A 22,500-nucleotide genomic window follows, 5' to 3' on the forward strand; every position below is an offset into this window, starting at 1 on the left:
CTGTTGTTGAGCCATGTTTCCGTGAACACAAAAACACAACAGTCTCTTACAGTCCTCTGAGTTGAGCGTAGTAGTCGGATGTAGTCCAGTTTATTGTCCAAAGAGCGTACATTAGCCAGTACGATGATAGGGATAGCTGGCTTGTGTGGGTTAGCCGCTAGCCTAGCCCGGATACCTCCGCGCTTACCCCTCTTCTGCTTCTTACCCCTCTTCTGCTTCCTCTCGCGCCGCTTGAGGCGCCTCCGCTGTGGGCGAGATGCAGTAGTGGGGGTCGGTGATGTTGTGGGCCTCCGGAACAGACCGAGATCCCGCAGCTCTTCGGCGTGCGCAGAGTTTAACTCTAAAAATGTGGCTCTGCCGACATCGAGCAGAAACTCACGACTATATGTGACTATTGTCATTTTGCATTATTGACACTATTTTCCTAATTAATACTGTTCAGTTGCTTTGTCACAATCTGTATTGTTAAAAGCGCTATATAAATAAAGTTGACTTGACTTGACTTGACTTGACTATATGCGCGCTTAGAAACAAATAGACGCGACGAATACGTACAAAAACACTGCGACTCACAAGACAAAAAACACGAAAACACCTTTCTGTCGGGAGAGAGAGAAGCCGCAGCGTGTGAACGCGCCGCCATTATAATGTTAAAAAAAAAAGATGTGCTGCCTGCAATATCACAACTCAGATAACATGTTTTGTCTTTGCTGTATCACTGTAGACTTGCAGAACAGCACAGAAGCTGAAGAAGCAATACCGGAAGGGAGTGTCGATATTACCTGGAGAATGTGTTCCTCTGCCATCTGCTGGCTCATCGCTCCTCCCACACCAGGTGAGGCCGTCAGACCCAGAATCTGAGGGAGCGGAACTGGACTCTTCTCCTGCTTCTTCAGTAGCTGGTTCTGGTGTTTTTGTTTTAGGTAGCGAATCATGATGTGGTTATACACACCGCCCTTCTTCGTATGGTGGCATTCGTCAATAACCATCAGAGTGAACTCTGCAAGTATATAGGAATTGAAACATAATTTATTCAGTTCAGCGTGTACTTACCATAGATATAGGAAACTATTCTATTCTTAATATTTAAATATTTCAAATTATGAATGACCTTCTAGTGCATTATATCCTTACATTAGATTTAATTTAATTTTATTGTTTGATTTCAAGTTTAATGTGAATAAATGACTTCTTAGGACAGGATACTACAGGCAAAACCATAGTTTTTGTTGTTGTTGTTGTTTCCCAAAAGCAACTATGGTCGCAAGTTTCGTCGTTACCAATAGAGTTCAATGGAACTAACAACCAAAGTTAGCCAATGATGCTTTTGGGAAACACACCCCTGGTCAATTTTGAGATGTCTTTCAAACTAGTGGAAAGAAAACATTAAAAATACACACTTTCTTTTATTATACCTTATCTGTTTGTTTCTGTAGATTTAAATTACAATGCATATATTTAAAGGCGCATTTTCTCAAAATTTGTTTTTTTTTTTCTTCTAATTTTGAGTCTGAAATCTCCACTTCAGCAGCACTTACATACACCAAACTTTACAGTTTTATTCTTATCTATATTCTGAAGGTCTTTACAGAGGGGCTTGTTCAAATATAATTCACCTGATTTTATATAACTGTTTATTCTTAAAAATATGGTGAATTTGTTTTCGGACTGTTGACAGTATTTTCTAATTTATGGAGTGATTAATGGAGTTAGCTAACAAAATGAAACAATAATTTTGAACCTGGTTTTGTCTAATGTCTGATTTCTGTTCTGGAAATGCATGCAAATTAGTGCACATTTAGGTAGATAATGCCTCGTGTGCATATTTAAACATTCAGAAAATCAACTATGGAAAGTATAGTGATAACCTATTAGTTACTTTTTACCCTATTCACCCTGTAGTGTCTTGCCTTAAGGGGATAGTTCACCCAAAAATTCATCATTAACTTATTCTAATTCTAGGGCCCTATGAATCCAATCAAAAAAAAAAGGAATTTACTATACAACGCAGAATATCATGGAATTTGTCAAATTTTGGATGAATAAAAATAGTATTTAAACATGAATCCTGCATGTTCTGTGTGTTTCTGTGTGAATGAATGGCGCCTCAATATATGAGTACATGAACACATGAACATTACCTCTAGAACTGCTCTAAGAGTCACTTCATGAGCATTTTACCATTTCTTTTGAGAAAAACTATCGTCATATATACAAACAGAAACGTAAAGGTCTTCACAGCAACCCTTCAAAATAAAAGTTCGGTTTAACTTGAAGAAACTGTGACAGAAATATATTACTTAATGTAATGATAGTACTACTACTACTAATAGAAATATTATTAAAACATTATTTTTAAGGAATATTTGCAAGAAAAATTATTTACCAAAATTTACTTACCAGAAAAATGTAAATACACAACACAGTATTTCTGAAAAAATAAATAAAATAATATTTTTTTTGTTTTGTAAAATCAATTAATTAAAGATGCTTTTGATTATTAAAATTTAATGCAACCATTCAAATGGAATCCAGAAAATGAATGGAAAACACAGAATTTGGTCAAAATAAAACTGAATTTGAGAGAAAAATAAAACGTTTTTGATAGGTAATGTTTATTTATTTATTTAATTTTTAAACTTTTTTATTTAATTGCTGTTAAATTGTGTAAGTTTCAAGTTTTAAATTAATTGGACATGCTTTTTGATTAATATTTTTTTTATGTAACCATTAAAACTAATGAAAAAATGAAAAGAAAAAAAAACAAAAAAAACAACTGAATCCAGTCAAATTAAAACTGAAAAAACGGAATTTTGAAAAAAAAAGAAAAGTGTTTCATAGGTCCCTACAATTCTTCAGAACATAATTTTTGGGTGAGCTTTCCCTTTAATTGCAGTTATTTTTATGACAATTAATCACCAGCCAACTGTATACATGAAATACATGTTAATAATACGTTGTTCATTGTCCTTACATGCAAATACCATCATTTTTTTTTAGCATGTGTTTCTAATCAAAAAAAGCGGGTGCTGTAAACCTCCAGTCCACTCTCACCGGCTCAGTTTACAGGCGTTTTTGTGCAGCCTTCTGGCACTCCCAGGGGTCCCTAGGGAAAAAAAAGGTATTCTGCATTTCACACACTGACAGAGAGGCGGTGGGTGATGGGGCCACGTTTACAAATCAGACTTTAAAGGTGCTGCCTGTTTGGCCCCTCAGGGCTGGAGTGGGAGATGAAACGGAACTCAGACTCTGAAAATGACAGCAAATCTCCACTGAATTTGATCAGCCAGACATGTGGAAAAAAAAAAAAAAAGGTTTAAGAGTAAAACGAGGGGGGAAAAACAACAAACAGCATATGCCACAGAGGAGGAATCCCACCTTGCGGCGGATGCTGCCAGAGAGACTCGCAGGAGAGCCGAACCTGCCAGCAAAGACTGATGGGGAAAAACACTGTCACATGAAACCTCAGAGGAGGAGCTCTGGTCTCCTTTCAACGTCTGAGAGAGGCTGAACCCATTTGACTGTGGACTCGGACTCTTTGAGAGTGTGAGTGAAGGAAAATGTGACCTACGTGATAATTTGATCCCGTCCTCGTCACCGTTCTTGGCTTTGGCCAAAGAGTTTTCCAGAATCTGTGCTGTGCAGATGATGATGTCGTTTTGCTCGATGATTTGTGGGAAGGAGATTTTGAGCTGCGAGGCTCCGCTGACCCGCTCCACTGAGTACTGGTGCTTCAGAAACCGCCCAAACTCGGCCTTGTAGTGCTGCTCGACCAGGGGAACCTGCAAAGAAATCATATAACATTATTACTTGATTTCAGAGAGGTTGCAACAAGGCCTTTCTCCTTGGTCGCCAGGGCATTGCATGGCATTTTTTTGTTGATTATATCACTTTAAATTGTCTTTAAATGGGAGAGGAAATCTGCACCAACGGAAGTGCTGAGTTGTATGTTTGCACCACACTTCTGCTGATATGGATCTTTTAATACACTTTATGAACTTAAACAGTTCAAGACATGATTCAGCAGGACAAAAAGTCCATCTGCTGCTACAGCAAACACTCGAAATCATCAAGTTTCTGTTTTTCTTTTTCAGAGACCTAAAAACCTCTAGCTCCGTACCTGCTGAACTAATCAGTCTGGGCAGTAAAGATTGTTCTTGCACAAAAGTTGCTCAGAAGACTTGATGTTTCAACTAAGAATCAACTTTGTCTCAGATGTTTCTCTTAAAATTCTAAGAATAAACACATGAGTCGATTGTTGAAGTGAGAGCTCAGCTTAAAATTATTGTAGAAACCAAGAACATTTGGCCTTGTAAGAATTTGATTGAGTTTTAATAAAATAAAGAAATAGATGAAAATCAGTATAAATATTTATTTTAATAAATAAAATATTAAAATACAGTAAATAACTTCTAGATACCAAGATTATGTTGCCTTGTAAGAATTTGATGAGAAATGTATTTTTTGTAGATTGTAGCGTTTTAATAAAATATCAATATAAACATTTTTTTAACAAATAAAATAAAATGAGTAAAATCAATATAAATATTTATTTTAATAAATAAAAATATTTGAATAATTAATAGATACAAAGATTATTTTGCCTTGTAAGAATTTGATGAGAAATTTATTTTTTGTAGAATGTAGAGTTTTAATAAAATATCATCAATATAAAAATTTTTAACAGATAACATAAAATGAGTAAAATCAATTTAAATTTAATAAATAAAAATATTTGAATAATTCATAGATACAAAGATTATTTTGCCTTGTAAGAATTTGATGAGAAATGTTTAAGTTTTAATCAAATAAAATTAGTAAAATAAATATATTTATTTTAATAAATAAAAATATTTGAATAATTTATAGATACCAAGATTATTTGCCTTGTAAAAATTTGATGAGAAATGTTTAAGTAAAATATTAATTTAAATAAATAAAAATATTTAAATGAAGACTTTATTGATACCAGTGTCATTTGGTCTTGTAAAAATTTGATGATAAATGTTTGAGTTTTAATAAAATAAGACCAATATAAATATTTGTTTGAACAAACAACAACAAAAACAAATTGATTGATCAATAACAAGATCATTTGCTCCTATAAGAATTTGATGAGACATGTTTGGGGTTTAACAAAATAAATAAATACAAATATTAAATAATTTAAGCAAAACGAATCGGAGAATGTCTTGTACTATATTCTTAATAAATACTATAGTTTAAATTATTACTAATAATGTTTTACTGTTTATAATACGGACACGATTACATCTTACAAGTGAATTTGTTATATTTGTAGTAAATGGACGGCTGTGCAGCACCTTGTTGACCAAAACAACAACTTTGCCCGGTTGTCCCGTCTGCTTCTTCCTCTCCAAATGTTCTTTAGTGATATACACAGCAACTCTGGTTTTCCCACTTCCTGTAGGGAGGCAGATGATGATGTTCTTTTCCTCCAGAGCTGGTCTCGCCACCTCCATCTGATAGTCACGCAGTACAATATTGCTTTTACTTTCCTCTGAGGAAGGAGAGAAAGAGAGAGAGAGGCGATCCTGTAATCAGACAGTGGTGTTTGCCTGCAGCATCAGTGCAGAGGAGGTCGTGTGTCTCGGTGGTTCAGCTATTGCAATTACAGCTGTGTTTTCTTTATCCCCTGCTAGCTAGATTAACATTGTTTATGAAGTCACCCATTCTAAAGCGCATGCAGACTGTCTGTGAGTCTGCTGTGAGTCTCAAAAACCTGTGAAGAACATGGCAATATTTACCCTCAAAATCTAAAGAAAAAAACACTGAACTTTTTCTGTAGATTTCAGAAGTCAATTTTTAGTTCAGTTTTATTTTTTGCTCATTATCATAACTGTGATGTGAGGAAAAATATTGCACATTTATTTATTTTTTCTATAATAATTATATAATTTTGTGTTTCAATTATTTGATTAAAAAAGTGTGTACAGAGTAGTTTTTATTGTACTGCTTCTATTCCTTAATTTAAAAATACAAATTTTAAAGCATTACAGTATTAAGAATTTAATAAGAATCTGTTTTGGAAAATAATATATATACAAATACTTTATTTTATTTTATAAAAATGCAAAAAAATGTATAATATAAAAATGTTTTTATTTAAAATATATATATATTTTACACTATTTTATATTTAAGTTGTGTTTCCTTGATGTGGAAACATTGTGCTCTGCCAATATTAAATATTTGTTTAGTCTGCCATTTATGCCTAAATTTTAAATATTACATTTTTAAAGCATTACAGTATTAAGAATATAATGGAAATCAGCTTTGAAAATAATCATTGTTATTAAAACTCAAAATTAAAATGTCTTGATGCATTACTGCAATTAATTGTAAATATGTTTATTTGTAAAGAAAACATCATCACAGTGCAAATATATAATATAAAATATTTTAGATATATTTTTAAATAAAATATTATTTTACAATTAAAATATATTTTAAAATATTTGATTAATTTGTGAAGTATTTTAAAAAGCCCTTTGTTTCATAAAAAAAAAATCTAATGGGAATCAGCTTTGAGAAAAATCAGAATTACTAAAAACAACATCCCATATTTTTCTTTTGATATTGTGATGAAATGTGACCTGGATATGTTTTTGTGAGATTTCCTGTGTAAAGATTGTTTAATAGCCTCTAGCTCACCAGTACTATTTAGACCAATCAAAAGGGAAAATTCCACATGATCTAAACACGAGGACACAGATTCCTCACTGAGGACTGTTTGAGTGCATCTTCACATCTGTAAATGGTTTCTCTTACAGAAAGGCGAAATTCAAAATAGGGTTTCTAAAAGAGCCCATTTTGCTTCGGTCTGGAATAACAATGTGAATAACAGTGTTTGGCAGAAGACAGACGAGCCGCTGGAGCAGGGCTGTGTGTTTTCATTCCCGGGACTTCATGTGGAAACTAGGGCTCCCCTCGACTAAGGATTTTTCTGGTCGACTAGTAGTTGTTCGTTTAAAGCTTTAGTTGACTTATCGCACGTTTATTAATAAACCATTTAAATCATTATAATGAGCCTTTAATTGCCTTCAAAGCCTAATAAGCGCTCAAGCACACGCATAAAGCTTGCCACAGCGCACTGGAAGAAGCTATGATTATGAATGTGTCAGGGAAAACAGTAAGGAGGCTGCATTAAGATTTTAACAATTCACTGATAAACAAGTGCTTTCTTTGTTTCGGTTTAAGAGATGAACTCGGCGACACCGACTCGTCATCTCCGCAGTAGTGATGCGCGAGTGTGCATGTTTCACACGGATTACATTATATGAGAATATTTGTTTTCCATAGTTCATTTGAAAGTAGACATTTCACTCTCTATAGATATATATTTAATGTCTGTAAGGCAAAGATATACTACACGGTGTTTCGCGCTCGAGTTCACACATCCTGTTTGCTTTCATTATTTTACAAAAGCACGTTTTGTTGTTATTGTGAGTGCACACAAATAAACATGGAGTCTTTACAGATTTGAAAGATGTATTACTCTTATCTGTATGACCAAAAATTACGGAGTAGCCTATTTTAAGAGTAAGTGAGCGCACCGGCGCCTCCATCTGTCCTGCAGTGAGCGCTAATATTCAGCTTCCACACAGACACTTCTCTAGGTTAACATTAGATTGAGCGGCCATGTAAAGTTGCTAATAATTACATATTTCAGATGATAAGCCATATTTGTGGTGAATGATTGATAGGCGAGCATTTGGATGTCCTGCCGGATGTACTGTATTACCCGATCTCATGAAAGTGTGTATAAATGGTACCCCAAATAAAAACGAAAACCCGTGGTATTGATACGCAAAAATGGACTTTGACTTTGGCGTGTATATGCTATGCAATGGGTAGGTTTAGGGTTGTGGGGTAAATGCGTATCATATGTATGTGAAAAATGCGTAGCATGCCAAAAATGTTTGTATCATATGCACGCGAAAACTGCGTATTATATGCACGCCAAACACATGCGTATCATATGCACGCCGAAGTCTATTTTTGCGTATCAATACCACGAGTTTTCGTTTTTATTTGGCGTACTATTTATACGCCTTTTCATGAGACCGGGATCAGCCGTTAACGATCTGCGTGACTTTGCCAATGTGGATTTTTATTTTTTTCTGCGACTAAAAAATTTTTTGAGCGACCAAGCCTCTTCGGGTCGACTAACGATTAGTCGACTATTAGGGGGCAGCAGCCCTAGTGGAAACTCAATGTTCTCTGCCAGTATTAAACATTAGTTTAGTCTGTCAGCATCATCAGTCCAATTACAGAGCTTTAAACTAAAGTAGCGAATGAAGCTCATAGAGTTTCTCAGTTTTTAGATATAAAACCCAGAAGATAATTTAGCACGTCATTTTGAAAAGCTTTGTTGCCTTGTTGTGAATTTTGTGCTTTGCAAATGTTTAGCTGTTCAGATTATAATCCAAAAACCTAGAAAATTTTTTATATATTATATATATTTACATTTTTTTGCAATATGACTTATTTTAATAGCAATTAAACAAATATTTATAAAAACTATGAAATTATTTAAATTGTAAAGATTTTATATACCATGGTGTTATAAGAAAGAAAAAGCCTATATTAAGACTTTTTTTCATAATATGACTTTTATTAAATAACTAATAATTAAGCACCCTTTTTATTTAAATAGAAACATATATTATAATATAATAATATTTATAAATATTTTATATATACTTATATCCATGGTGGTATGTATTGTACTGCCTTTAATTTGTATAGTATTTATACAGTATTCATTGCAGTATTTTGGGGGATAAATGGGCATAAACTGATGCAATGAAAATCTTTAAACTCAAAGCATTGTGGAAGTTGAAGATACTTAGTATCTGATCTTATACAAATGTCTTCAAGTAACGTTGGCCACAGACCTAAAATTACTTTATCTTTACCATGGACCTAAAATCCATGGAATTAGTCTTCCACATTTGCCTACAAATTGACGTTATGACTGAAGAGCATTTATTGCTAAATTGCATTTATCTTTGGAATATACTGTCTTAAACATTACGGTTTAACTTTTAACACTACGCTTTAACGGTTACATTTCACATGCCATTGTGAATTATTGCAAAAGAACAAGTCATTTAATAAGTTCTGAACTTCCACTGAACTCTGTGTGTCCTTTTTTTCATCTAAAGACACTTCCATTTATATGATTTGACCAGGTTAAATCCAGGGGTGTGAAGTAACCATTTACAAATACTCACGTTACAGTAATTAAGTAGTTTTTAATCAGTACTTGCAGTTTTTTGAGTAGTTTAAAAATTGAGGAGATTCACGGCTCACTCGTCCATTTGCAATCTAATGCACTAAACAACTTGGTTTTTAATTAATTGCATGTGAATTTTACTGGTCATGTAAATCTGCCACAGTGGTTTTGTGAATGGATGTTAGTTGGTGCGACTCATTTTTACGTGCTAACAGGAAACTCGAGTGTTTATAATTCTCTGACAATATGACATTCCTAGAGAAGTCATCAATCTGGACGAGCTGTTTATGAGCATGTGCAATCGCTGATGGTTATTTGAAAAGCACTTTTGGCAGTAGGATAGAATGCACTAAACAAATAATTGAAATGTGGTCGACAGCACGTGCATCCGGGAATTCCTCAGCTGAGGATGTCCAGGAAGAAACACCTGAAGTGGTTAGCGAGTGATTGAATCCGTGCACGAGTTTTGAGTTTGGTCATTAAAACATAATTTAACTGCTTTATTTTAATTTAATTTGAAATATGTAATAATTAGTGACTAATGAATCTTTGCATCAGTTTTTGCATGCTGCATATGCATCACACTTGACATTTGTCTTTGCAGTGTATTTTTGAAGCAATAATAGGGATCAGTGATATATTGAATGTTTATAATATATTTGCATTGATTACACTCTTAAAAATAAAGGTGCTTCACGATGCCATAGAAGAACCTTTTTGTCTAAATGGTTCCATAAAGAACCTTTTTGTCTAAATGGTTCCATAAAGAACCTTTAACATCTGAAGAACCTTTCTGTTTCACAAAAGGTTATTTGTGGTGAAAGAAGGTTCTTCAGATTATAAAAAGGTAAGAAAGAGATGGTTCTTTAAAGAACCTTTGACTGAATGGTTCTTTGTGGAACCAAAAATGGTTCTTCTATGGCATCGCTTGAAGAACCTTTTGAAGCACCTTTATTTTTAAGAGTGTATGCTGGCAATATGATGATTTTAATGCATGCTTTATTTTAGTTTATATTTATTTTTTATTTTAATTTATTGGAAATGTATAGTAGTGAGTAATGAATCCATGCATTAGATGCTGCATTTGCATTTTGCTTGATATTTGTCTTTGCAAGCGATACTAAGGCTCAAGGATATACTTTTTTTTTTTTGCAGTGATTATGCTAGCAGTATCATGATGATTTTTAATGCATGTTTTATTTTATTTTGATTTTTGTTTCAAACGGACAGTAATTTAATTTGAAATGTATAGTAATTAGTGAGTAATTAATCTGTGCAACTTTTTTTTAACATGTTTCTTTACTCTTGCCATTTTGCAATGTATATCTGAGACAATACTAAGGCTCAGTGATATACTGTACATTTGTAATATATTTGCACTGATTATGCTAGCAATGCCATGATTTTAATGCATATTTTATTTTATCTTATTTTTAAATGCAAAGTAATTTAATTTGAAATGTATAGTAGTGAGTGAGTACGGAGTGAATGCATGCCGCAGTTGCATTGCATTGCTTGCTATTTGTCTTTGCAATATATTTGAGGCAATACTATGGCTCATTTATATATTGAATATTTATAATGCATTTGCAGTTAATATGCTAGCAATGTCATGATTTAAATGCATATTTTATTTACCATTACATTAACTAAAAACTGCCTTTTTAACTCTTTTTTTCACTTCTCATGTCTCTAGAGAGCATTATGCACTATGTCAGGGGTGGCGAACTCCGGTCCTGGAGAGCCGCAGCCCTGCAGAGTTCAGCTCCAACCCTAATTAAAACTCACCTGCCTGTAGCTTCCTAGTAACTATTTAGACCTTGATTAGCTTGTTCAGGTGTGTTTGATTAGGGTTGAAGCAAAACTCTGCTGGGCTGCGGCTCTCCAGGACCGATGTTCGCCACCCCTGCACTATGTGAACAATTTTTGTGTTTTACAGAAATTCACAAATGCATCTTTCCTCATGAAAGTCGTGAACTTTGTGCGGTCGAGGGCAACGTCTCACATGGTGCTCTAACAGAACCACTGAGAATCCAACCGCTGAACACAACTAAGCCATTCTTTTCCATATGTTACATAATAATAAGAAAATTATTTCCTGACGGTTAATTGCTCGCAGGAACAATTCTCAAGCAAAGGCTGGATTATTATGGGTCATTAGATGTATTGCACAAAAGAGTGAACAGTGAAGCTGAAATGTCAAAGGGTTAAGAGATTTAGTGTCTCATTTCCTTTCATACAGTGAACTGGACAATAATTCATTTAATGTACAATTAAAGGACTTGACCACTATTAAAGCAGAGTTAATTTTCATAACGCTGTTAAATAGGGTTATATGGCCCTTAATTCTGCTACAAATTGGTTCACTTTTTGACCAATGGATTTCCATGACTTTTCCCAGATGTATGTCATTATTGGATAACGGTATTGGGCAAAATTCATAATTTAGAGATTGGTTTACTATATCTCGAAAGCCTGCTTCATGTTGGTCTAATTATATATTTATTGATTGATTTGATTTGACTGATTGATTGATTCATTTTACTTTTATTTATTTATTTTACTTTTATCATGTATTTATTTAACTTTTTCTTGTATTTATTTTACTTTCATTTATTCTTAATTTAATTTGAAATGTATAGTAATTACAGTAATTGCAAGTTTCTATAACAGGCATTTTGTTTATTTATACTCAGAAATTTAGTTGCAATTTAAAAGGCAATTCTTAATTCAAATCTCAGTGAATGGCACACAACCCTCCCGGATAACAATTTAAAAATATATCTTTTTTTTAGAGATTGAATAAAGTAGTTCAGAGTTGGGCATAAATAGAAACTGTACTGCAATTTGTAATATGATTAATGCTTTTATGCATCTTTCACAGTACGCTAATTGCTGGGAATGGAGCAAACAACCAAGACCAGTGACTCCTGAATGTTTTGCAGATGGATGGAAGTCATGTGACTGTACCTGACGGATCATCATCCTCTGTGAGATCTTCTTCCTCTTCCTCCTCAACTTCTTTGTACATGTCGACCTCTGTAAGAGAATACATGTGCTGCTGTTAGTTTGGCTTGTGCCACAGAAGATTTAAAACACTGTATTTGGTCTCTCACATTTTGCATTGCATTGCATGTGTTCGTCCAGGCTTTGGTGTTTTTTTTTTCCCAGATAGATCAATCAGTACAATAATGCTTCAGATATTCACCTTCATTGTCAGCAGACGTACACAGACCGCCGCTGTCCACACTGCTGTCCAGATCCTCTGACAGAAGCGAGCTGTTCGCTGAGAGAACGGGAGGGAGAACCGGCATAGTCTCCAAACATGTCTGTTCACCCTCCTCAACAGTCTCGACTGACATGGCCTCTGAAACACACACAGGTAATCAATACAGTTAAATTCACAAGAACTCTCCTTATGCATAATAATGCACAGAATATCGGTCACTGAATTATGATCAATACCAAACCGTATAACAGCACGTTTCTAAACGTTTCTGTCAATGTTTTTATTTTTCATCAGATGGAAAAAAAAAACATTTTGTAAATGATTCCAATGATATTCTCTCTATTGTTATCGTTATAGTTGTGGTGTGGATTCTCCTATTTTACATTTATTTACATTTAGAATGATAAAAAAAAATTATATCAATATTGTTATAGCTATCATTGGTGTTAATGGGCCTTTACTAAATTGCAAAATTTACTTTTTATTGTGTACTTTATATTATATGAGAACATTAACAACATACAGTACTGTTCAAAAGTTTGGGGTCGGTAAGATATTTAATGTTTTTGATAGAAGTCTTGTATGCTCAACAAGGCTTTATTTATTAGATTAAAATTATGATAAAAACTGTAATATTGTGAAATATTATTAGAGTTTAAAATAACTGGTTTCTATTTTAATATATTATAAAATGTAATTTATTTCTGTGATCAAAGCTGAATTTTCAGCATCATTTTCAGTCTTCAGTGTCACATGATCCATCAGAAATCATGCTAATATGCTGATTTCTGATTATTATCAATGTTGAAATGTTGCTTAATATTTTTGTGACAACCATGGTAATTTTTTTCCCAGGGTTCTTTAATGAATCCTTGCTGAAACAAAGTGCTGAAATAAAGTAGTTTCTTATTGACCCCCAACTTTTAAACAGTATTTTTGTATTATTAATATTATTATTTGTAAATGATACAGGATTTACAAAGAACACATAAGAATTTTACGGTAGGTCCAATTACTGTTCCTCAAAAGTACCAAAAAGTATTAAGGAAATACAGAGTTCTGGCATGAAACTCTAGATGGCGCAGTCCGATAGGTCTAACTCAGTCTGACCTAATGACATCATTATCACATGACACAGCTGATTGGTTCTCTCCTGTATCGGTAGCCAATGAGCTCGCTGCTCAGCATTCAAATATATGACCAGTGCTTGCCGTAGCAGTTGCAGCTTGCTTCAGAAACCCTCCACCTTCCCCAGCTCCACCTGTATATAGGGCTGGGTTTCGAGTTTGAATCTTTTTAGGCACCGACCGAATTGCCTCGATACCATCGAGTATCAAAAAACGTCTCGTCGTTCGGTACCAAATTTTGATACCTAAGGGGTTAATCTCATCAGCGTCAGTGAGCCAATAAGCCTGCAGCACTAGCCGGTGTGTTCGACTAGAAGAGGTGCGGCGCAGATCGATCATCCGCGAGAGCGATTCGAAAGCGCACGGAGCAGTCTGCTCTCTTTAGCTCTCGTGGTACTGTAATACACCGATCGGTCTGCACAGTCGGTCCGTGTCAAGTTGAACACACCTACTAGTTAACACCGGTTACACTCAGAGATGTGGCGCACGCGTGAGGCTGTAGTGCGAATGCGTCCCAGCCTCCTTAGATGTAAACTCCGTTCCCTCCTTCAGGGAACGAGGGTTACACAAGTAACCTAGACGTTCCCCAGTAGATAGACGTAATGTTTGTTAAGAACATTTGAAGCATATTCTGTTGAATCAATCTCAAGATGATCATCTTTTGTAAGAGCTGGTTTGTTCTCAGGTTTATACAGAAACTAACAGTGGAGTATCCAGTCTAAACAACGGAGTGATGTTTGACCTCTGCTGGAGTCCTATTTCCAACTCCTGTTTTTCTAAGAGAGCCTGTGGCAGCTTAATAGACTTATTTATCAGTCGCTGGAGATGATTTGTGCAGGAAGCTTTAGTCCTGCGTACGAGCCTCACCGTCCTCGTTACACGGCTCTCCCCGCAGCTCTCGCACCAGGTCATGGTGCTCCGTGTCTTCCAGAGCCTGAAGGAATTTGGAAAACCAGCCAGCTTCGTTTTTCACCAGCCTCTTGAGAAGCAGCCGAGCGCCACCTATGTTCCCTTGATTCTCAGTGAGTTTCATAATCTGCCAGAGTAATAATGAACAAAGAGTTTGTGAATTTAATATGACAGACACATGGCAAGAACAGACAGAAAGACACTGACAGACACTAGAGAGATGGACTGACAGGCACACAGGCAGGTCCGTTAAACTCAATATGGGTCATTCGTGATATGCAGAATATTTGGAACGCTTAACTTTTATTAAATTATGTCTTTGTTATAATAAAAAAAAGTATTTCCATAAAAGGCTATTTTCAGAAATGTTCTTTATTCAAGCTCAGACACTTCACCTTAATTAATTATTAATTTATAATAATTTATGAATATTAAATAAATATAAATAAATTATTCTATATAAATATAAATACAGTATATAATAAGTATTATTATTATTAGTAGTAGTAGTAGTTGTAGTATATTGTAATGTATAACAATATATTAATTATTACTAGTATTAGTAGTATATTAAATTAAATTTGCAGTAATTAATCATTATTAATATGATTATTAGCAGTATTATATGCATATATATATATATATATATATATATATATATAGTATATGATAATACTATTTTTTATAATAATATAAATAATAAGAATAATCGATTATAAAATAAACAATTATTACTGTATTGCATTTAATATAATATCACTACTAATAACATTTTCTTAAACTGTGAGTTTAATATTTTGTATGTCAGAGCCAGAGATCAGTAACTCAAATACACAAACTATACATTTGTAATAGTATCTGTTTGGTTTATAGCGCCCTCTACTGATGATAATGATTTTTACATGACTATCTATCTATTATCTATCTATCTATCTATCTGTCTGTCTGTCTGTCTGTCTGTCTGTCTGTCTGTCTGTCTATCTATCTATCATCTATCTATCATCTATTATTCTATCATCTATTATCTATCTATCTATCATCTATCTATCTATCTGTCTGTCTGTCTATCTATCTCTCTATCTCTCTATCATCTATTATCTGTCTATCTATCTATCATCTATCTATCTATCATCTATCTACCTATCTATCTCTCTATCATCTATTATTCTATCATCTATTATCTATCTATCTATCTATCTATCTATCTATCTATCTATCTATCTATCTATCTATCTATCTATCTATCTATCTATCTATCTGTCTGTCTGTCTGTCTGTCTGTCTGTCTGTCTATCTATTATTATTATTATTATTTCAATGATTAGCTTTCCACCAATCCACGGACCCCCGGGTTTGGGACCCCTGATCTGATAAGAGCGTGTGTTACTGACGTTCTCCTGGTCCTCCGGCGTCAGGAGCCCCAGCGCGCGGCAGTGTGCGCACACGTCTGCGGTCTTCATGCTGACCAGCGTGAGCTGCAGGAGGTCGATCAGCCGGACGCAGCTGTCGTTCTCGGCCTCTTCCGTGGGCTCCGGTGGGCTGTTCAGCACGTACTTTGCAGCGTGTTTGCAGCCGACAGTCTCCAGCGCGGTGATCAGCTCTCTCGACCATCCTTGTTCGTAGTTTTTTGAATGAATAATCTCGTCAATCAGAAACGCCGCGGCGCTTATGTCCCCCTCCTCGCGGAACTTGGCTTTAATCCGGTCCTTTCGATCCGGTTCGAGGAAATGCAGCAGATCCAGAAGTGGCTCGACCCGAATGAGCCGCTTCAGTCTGTCCCTGAAACAGCCGAGCGCATGACCCGTCTCGGCGTCCTGCTCGCAGCTCATGTTGATGAGATATCGCTGAGAGAGTTCACCGAGCCCCGTTTATAAGAGCCGGACTCAATTTCCCCGGACCTCTTTACTTTCTGTTTCGTTTCTCGTCTTGCTTTTCAAACGTGATCCGTCAGACATGCGACGCGTCTTGCAAACATTGTCAATATTGTATAGCCTAGATCCAAATAAATGAAGAAAAACATATTTATCGGAATATATTTTAGGCCTGTTGATAGAACGACAGCTTTGCGGCCATAGTAAAATATGAACACTTTTCCAAATAACAAATAAACACTAGATGGAGACAGAATACATTATGCAAAACAGGGATATAATATAATATAATATAATTAATATAATATAATATAATAAATATAATATAATATAATATAATAATAAACCAGTAATATAATATAATATTTTTGAATATTGGTTGATTATGTAATGCAGAAAATTAAATCTTTACACTGTAAAAATGTTTCTTAGTTGTAAATAAAGATTATTGGAGTACATTTTTACAAGAAAATACAATATCAGTCTTTCTACGTCAACATTTTAAGTTCTAATTCTAGTTCTATAAAATGATATGTTAAGAAATATGGTCTGTTTGAGCGCAGACACTTTGTTTATTAATTTAATAATACTACTAATAATAATTGCTATTAATATAATCATTTTTTTGAACGTGATTGAATCTGAAATAGTAAGAAATGTTTTTTTAAGTACACTACGCTGTAATTTAACTTTTTTTCAAAGTCATAAACAAAAAGATTATTGCATTGTTTTACAAAGATTATTGGAGTTCATTTTACAAGAAAATACAATATTTGTCTTTCTACTTAAACATTTTAAGTTGAATTCTAGTTATATGTTCAGAAATATGGTCTGTTTGAGCTCAGACACTTTATTTATTAATTTGATAATAATAATATTAATTGTTATTAATATATATTTTTTGAATGTGATTTGAATCTGAAATAGTAAGAAATGTTTATTTTTAAGTACACTACGCTGTAATTTGTAACTTTTTTTCAAAGCCATAAAAAAAAGATTATTGCATTATGTTTTACAAGAAAATACTTTTGCTGTTTATTTGTAATAAGTTGTTAAATTTGCTAACAATGTGAGTGAAAATTGTTTCTGCACCAAATCTTTTTGTTTAAAATTTTTTTTGAAGGGAATTAGACTAAGCGCGGATTTTCATTAGCTTCATATATCTGCAACATTTAAAAAAAATAATTTGTTTAATAATTTAATAAAATTGAAAATCAGATGTCCTTATGGATCATGCAGGGCATTTCTCATCAGTGTTGTTGTTGTTAACCAAAACCGAAACTACTAGATACAATTTTTGTTAATTGAAGTAAAACTGAAATAAAGCTTCAAAACCTAAAAATATTGCCTTGACAACTATCTGAAATAAAATAAGTTTATATTGGAGTACTAAAATTACACAAACAAAACAAACTAATAAAAATGTGAAAGGCACATACAAATACTAAAACTGAAATAAAAATTGAAATAAAAATTGAAAATCTAAATAAAGTCTAAATATAAATAGCACTGCATATGGACAAGCATGTGTTTATAGAAGTGCTGTTATTTTTGTTAGGTTTATTTTGCACCAGTGACCAGCAAATTTTACTCATGATTTTCAATTTTATGTTTAAGTGCTTCTTTCTTACTTACTCCGTAAATAAATTAATTCAATAAATTAAACAGCCACAGGAACAACAGTGAGCGCAAAACTGATATGCATTCCTTTTATTCATATACTTCTTTATACAGTTAGTCAAAAGTAATTGCCTAAAGCAAATGCATCAAATATATATAATAAATAAATCTTTAAATAACAGACATTCAAAACACCTGTAGAGTATTGCGGTGTATAAACTATACAGTGCAAACTATAAAAAAAAAAAAGTCAGTCCAAGTGGAAACACTGGGATAAAAAGTGAAAGTGCAAACGTTTGCAGTGTTATTAACAGTTTTAAATATATGTCCAAATAAAGACGCCACCTCTGCTTCTGGCGGTCTTAAAGATATGATTTTTATGCAGCAAAACATGCCACATATAAATTAACGACGGACACATACATATACACTCATACGCACGCACATTCATGCAGAGTTGGTCATATTTATTATAAGGGCATGGAGTCTTTAAAATAAAGTGCAGATATCATCCCTTCATGCAGAAATGAATGGTATTCCAGTGAGATTTAATGCATTTATCTGCAGACTTGATATTTGTTTGAATCTGATGAGGATTCAATTCACTAGATTGTTTGCTTGTAATCCAAAATACAGTGATTTACAGTGACATATAAAAATAAACATAAATAAAATCAAAGCTGTAACTTTGAAATCAAGCTGCACGATTTTGAAAAAGTAATTTAAGGAAGTGTTTATTGCACATTAAAAAACTCCAGTATATTACTGGAAAAATTTAAACTGATGCAAAAATGTCCCCTCAGATTCTGATGTTGAATCTTTTCAACACAACTCCGCAAAGCAACCCTTTAGTGTAAAGATCCAGTGTTTTTCATTATTGCTAGCAGGATGTGTGACAGACGCTTCTCTAGACTAAACATTTGGAACACAAAGTGATTTTGTTGTAAGAAGATTTTGAATGAAGCCAACATTATTGTAGCTTTTAACCAGAAGTTGATAAATGTACATATTCTGTTATGCATAAATATTCATAGCTACATATGAGACTAACATGTGCTTTGCAAACAGTGGCGTATCGCACTACTGAGCAGTGACGTCATTGTGTTTGTGCTCCGCTATGATATTTTCTGTGCATCTGTTTGAATGACAGATGATAGTTTTGAGTGTCTATGATTCATTATATCCCACAGTTGTGACTCCAGTGTAAATGCAGTTTAACTGCATTAAAAAGTATGTTTGTATTCCATGTTATTATTATTACGTGTGAGGCCGTCTTGTACGCCCGTGCTTGCAGAGAAGCTGATCAGTGTCACTGTTTTATGCCGTGCAGAGTTTGGTTCAAGCTAGCATGACCATGTGCAAAGAAACCTAGTCGATTAGAGAGGAGTGCATTCAGTGATTAGCTCTGAAACATGCCGACATACAGTAAACCTGCTTCCCAATATGTTGCAGTAAACATGCAACACGTAAAACCTTCAGCCATGCATCTCTTTTCATTTAATAGAGGGGTATCATGTATGTACATGGCAGCTGATTAAGATAAAAAAAAGAAAAGAAAAGTTAAATAAATAAAAAAAAATTGCAAACAAACCAATATTTTGCTGCAGTGTGGTCCAAAACTCTGAGAGAACATTAAAAACCTTTTTTATTTATATATGACATTTTATGATGTAAAATGAATTTGCATCATAAGGAATAAATGAATAAAAATTCACATTTATATGTATGTTGCAATTTAACTTTTCACACAAATTGTATACTGATTATATATATTTGCATTATTTTTCATGATTTTGTTAACTGATATGTTATTTTTGTCAAATACATTTTTTGGTCCAAAATATTTTGTGTAACAATGTTTAATTCTAGTGAAAAATGTGCTAAATTGGAAAATAATGCAAACAAATATATATATATATAAATAAAGAATAAATATAATATAAATAAAAATATATAAATATTATAATTATAATAAGATACATATAAATATAAACAATAATTTTCACTAGTGGAATCCAAAACCCGAAGCTCATTGAAAATGTTAAATTTTCCATTTTTTTTAATTTACATGAAACTTTAATATAAAATTAATTTACTTCATAATGCACTGAATGTATACAAATTTATATGTATTAATTAATTTTTCTTCTTGTGTATGGCAGTTTTGGTTTGTTACAGTTTGACATGCTTGCAGTTTTTTTATAATATTGTCAACTGAAATGCTATTTTTGTCAAATTAACATATATTTTTCATTTTTTAAAAATATATTAAAAATATTCTGTTTAACTGTAGTGAAAAACATTGTATTAAATTAGAAAATAATGCAAAAAAAAAAAACTAGTGGGACCACACTGTATGTAATTCCACAGGGTTCTGCAAATGGAAGTGTAAAATGCCATTATTATAATTTAGATTCATAATGCTAAAACAGGGAAGAGATTCTGCCAGTATGATAAATTAACCACCATCAATGTCCTGAGTCTTACACCAGTGTAAAAGTGTGCAGAACACAGAGTATGTGGAAAAGTAAGAGACTGACTTCCTGAAAATGGAAGTGTTGACCAGAAATCCATTCCAAATCGTCCTCGACAGCATCAAGGAGCGTAACGCAGGAGAAGGAAGAGGAAGCAAATGTACAGGCGAGAGCCAGTGGTGAATCCTAAGTCACATTAGTGTTAAAGTCTGGGCCAATGCCTGTTTTAAAATGTCCTTTATGCTTCCAAGTAGGTCTGGAAGAGCCGTGGGACGTCCTGGACTTTCCCTACGTTAGAGGAGAGGGTCAGTGCAGTCCTGGATCAGACGGCGGTCTGTGGAGCTCCAGAGCTGCTGTGGCGTCTGGAAGCAGGGATCTGGACTGCTGTCGTGTCAGAGGAAGAGTCTGGCTGTTTGTGAAGCGGTACATGATGCTGGAGTCTGGTGAGGACCATGTCCCGTGGCTCTGCTTCGGGTTGGAGTCCATAAGGGCCAGACCTGACGGAGAGTCTTTGAGGTTATGATGGATGTTTGTCATGGCCAAAAAGTCAGCATCCTGTAAAAGAGGGATTTTTTTACATTATTTATTGGTGATAATGGACATTTTGGATGTGTACTTCATTGTTGTGCATCATGATTGAAATGAAACATCTAGTCTCTGAAGTAACCAATTTATCCTGATTTAATCAACACAGCAACTGATTTATGTCTTTAGCACCAGAACAGGAAAAAAAAAAAAATAATAATAAAAAATAAAAAAATATATATATATAACTATTTTTTTTAATTTTATTAATAGTTCAAATTCGTTTTTATTTTTATATTGTGTGTGTGTTTTTTTTTTAAGGGGTCATATGAGTTTTCCTTTCTCTTTGGAGTGTTACAAGCTGTTCGTGCATAGATAAGATCTCTAAAGTTGCAAAGACTAAAGTCTCAAAACCAAAGAGATATTCTTTATAAAAGTTAAAACTCGTCCACGCCCTCCTAAAACGCCTCGTTTAAACACGCCCCCACATGTCTACGTCACGATGTGGGAAGATTTGCATAACACCACCCACGTAAAGAAAGAAGGCGTAACTTTATTGTTGCTGCCACCACCGCCGCCACCATCGCCATGTTGTGAAGACACTGTGTGTTTCGTTGTGTTTGGCCTTCCAAAAGAGGACGTGACTAGAAATCAGTGGTTACTTTGTATTTACAACACTGTTCCAGAACAGTTCAACCCAAATATTCAGATGTGTGCAGCACATTTTATGGAGGACTGTTTCCTGATCCTGGGAGAGTAGACTACAATGCCGGCTGTTCTGACTCACAGACTGTAAGTACGTTTTCATTTTTAAAGAATTTGCCACTGACGATTCAAACGCGAGTTTTGGGCAGTGTAGAGTAGCGCTTGTTGTTCGTCATTTCTCCGATCACAAATGCAGACATGGTTTTATGTTTACGCGGTGCGATGCAACGCGTAAAAAGACAGTATAAGTCTTTATAATCCGTATTTATTTCCCCACTAGATGCAACGAATGCCTCATATATAATGGGTTTTAATGTTTTTGTCTCATCGCTCCGGCCGGACACAGCATCACAGTATGGTGAGGGGTGCAACATTTCCGTCTCACGCTTGAGGAATTTGGCCAATCACAACGCACTGGATAGCTGGCCAATCACAGCACACCTCGCTTTTCAGACCGATGAGCTTTGTAAAAATCTACGCATTTCAGAAAGGCGGGGCATAGAGGAGAAACAATAATGTACAGTATGTGGAAAATAATGTTTTTTTTAACCTTAAACCGCATAAACATTTCATTACACCAAATACACCAAATAATGTTCTTTTTAGCAGCATCATATGTCTATATAGCTTTTATTATTATTTTATTTCAGTTTTGGCATTAGTTATTTTACAACATAAAGTTAAACTAAATGAAAATGAGAAATGTTTCCTTGGTAACTAACTGAATTACAATAAGTTGAAGTTTTTTTAAAATATACATTTTATTTAATTTCAACATT

At 34.0% G+C, this 22,500-nt stretch overlaps 2 protein-coding genes across 2 annotated transcripts in view; both read right to left on the reverse strand.

The window, feature by feature from the left end:
• Positions 1-16,623, reverse strand: part of LOC107561563 (interferon-induced helicase C domain-containing protein 1-like) — a 35,787-nt gene extending 19,164 nt beyond the window's left edge. The window contains exons 1-7 of the mRNA XM_016246033.1: positions 15,918-16,623; positions 14,486-14,654; positions 12,471-12,629; positions 12,233-12,301; positions 5,325-5,521; positions 3,572-3,782; positions 720-1,000 (exon numbers count right to left, since the gene is read on the reverse strand). Of these exons, the coding sequence (XP_016101519.1) occupies positions 720-1,000; positions 3,572-3,782; positions 5,325-5,521; positions 12,233-12,301; positions 12,471-12,629; positions 14,486-14,654; positions 15,918-16,355 (1,524 nt within the window). The 5' untranslated portion in view covers positions 16,356-16,623. The remainder of the gene's footprint in view (positions 1-719; positions 1,001-3,571; positions 3,783-5,324; positions 5,522-12,232; positions 12,302-12,470; positions 12,630-14,485; positions 14,655-15,917) is intronic.
• A 3,753-nt stretch (positions 16,624-20,376) lies between these two features.
• LOC107561564 (potassium voltage-gated channel subfamily H member 7-like) overlaps positions 20,377-22,500 on the reverse strand; it is an 11,789-nt gene continuing 9,665 nt past the window's right edge. The window contains exon 4 of the mRNA XM_016246034.1: positions 20,377-21,046. Coding sequence (XP_016101520.1) covers positions 20,798-21,046 — 249 coding nt within the window. The 3' untranslated portion in view covers positions 20,377-20,797. The remainder of the gene's footprint in view (positions 21,047-22,500) is intronic.

Source organism: Sinocyclocheilus grahami, unplaced genomic scaffold, assembly GCF_001515645.1.
Source record: "Sinocyclocheilus grahami isolate Dianchi unplaced genomic scaffold, SAMN03320097.WGS_v1.1 scaffold780.1, whole genome shotgun sequence".
Classification (NCBI taxonomy): Eukaryota; Metazoa; Chordata; class Actinopteri; order Cypriniformes; family Cyprinidae; genus Sinocyclocheilus; species Sinocyclocheilus grahami.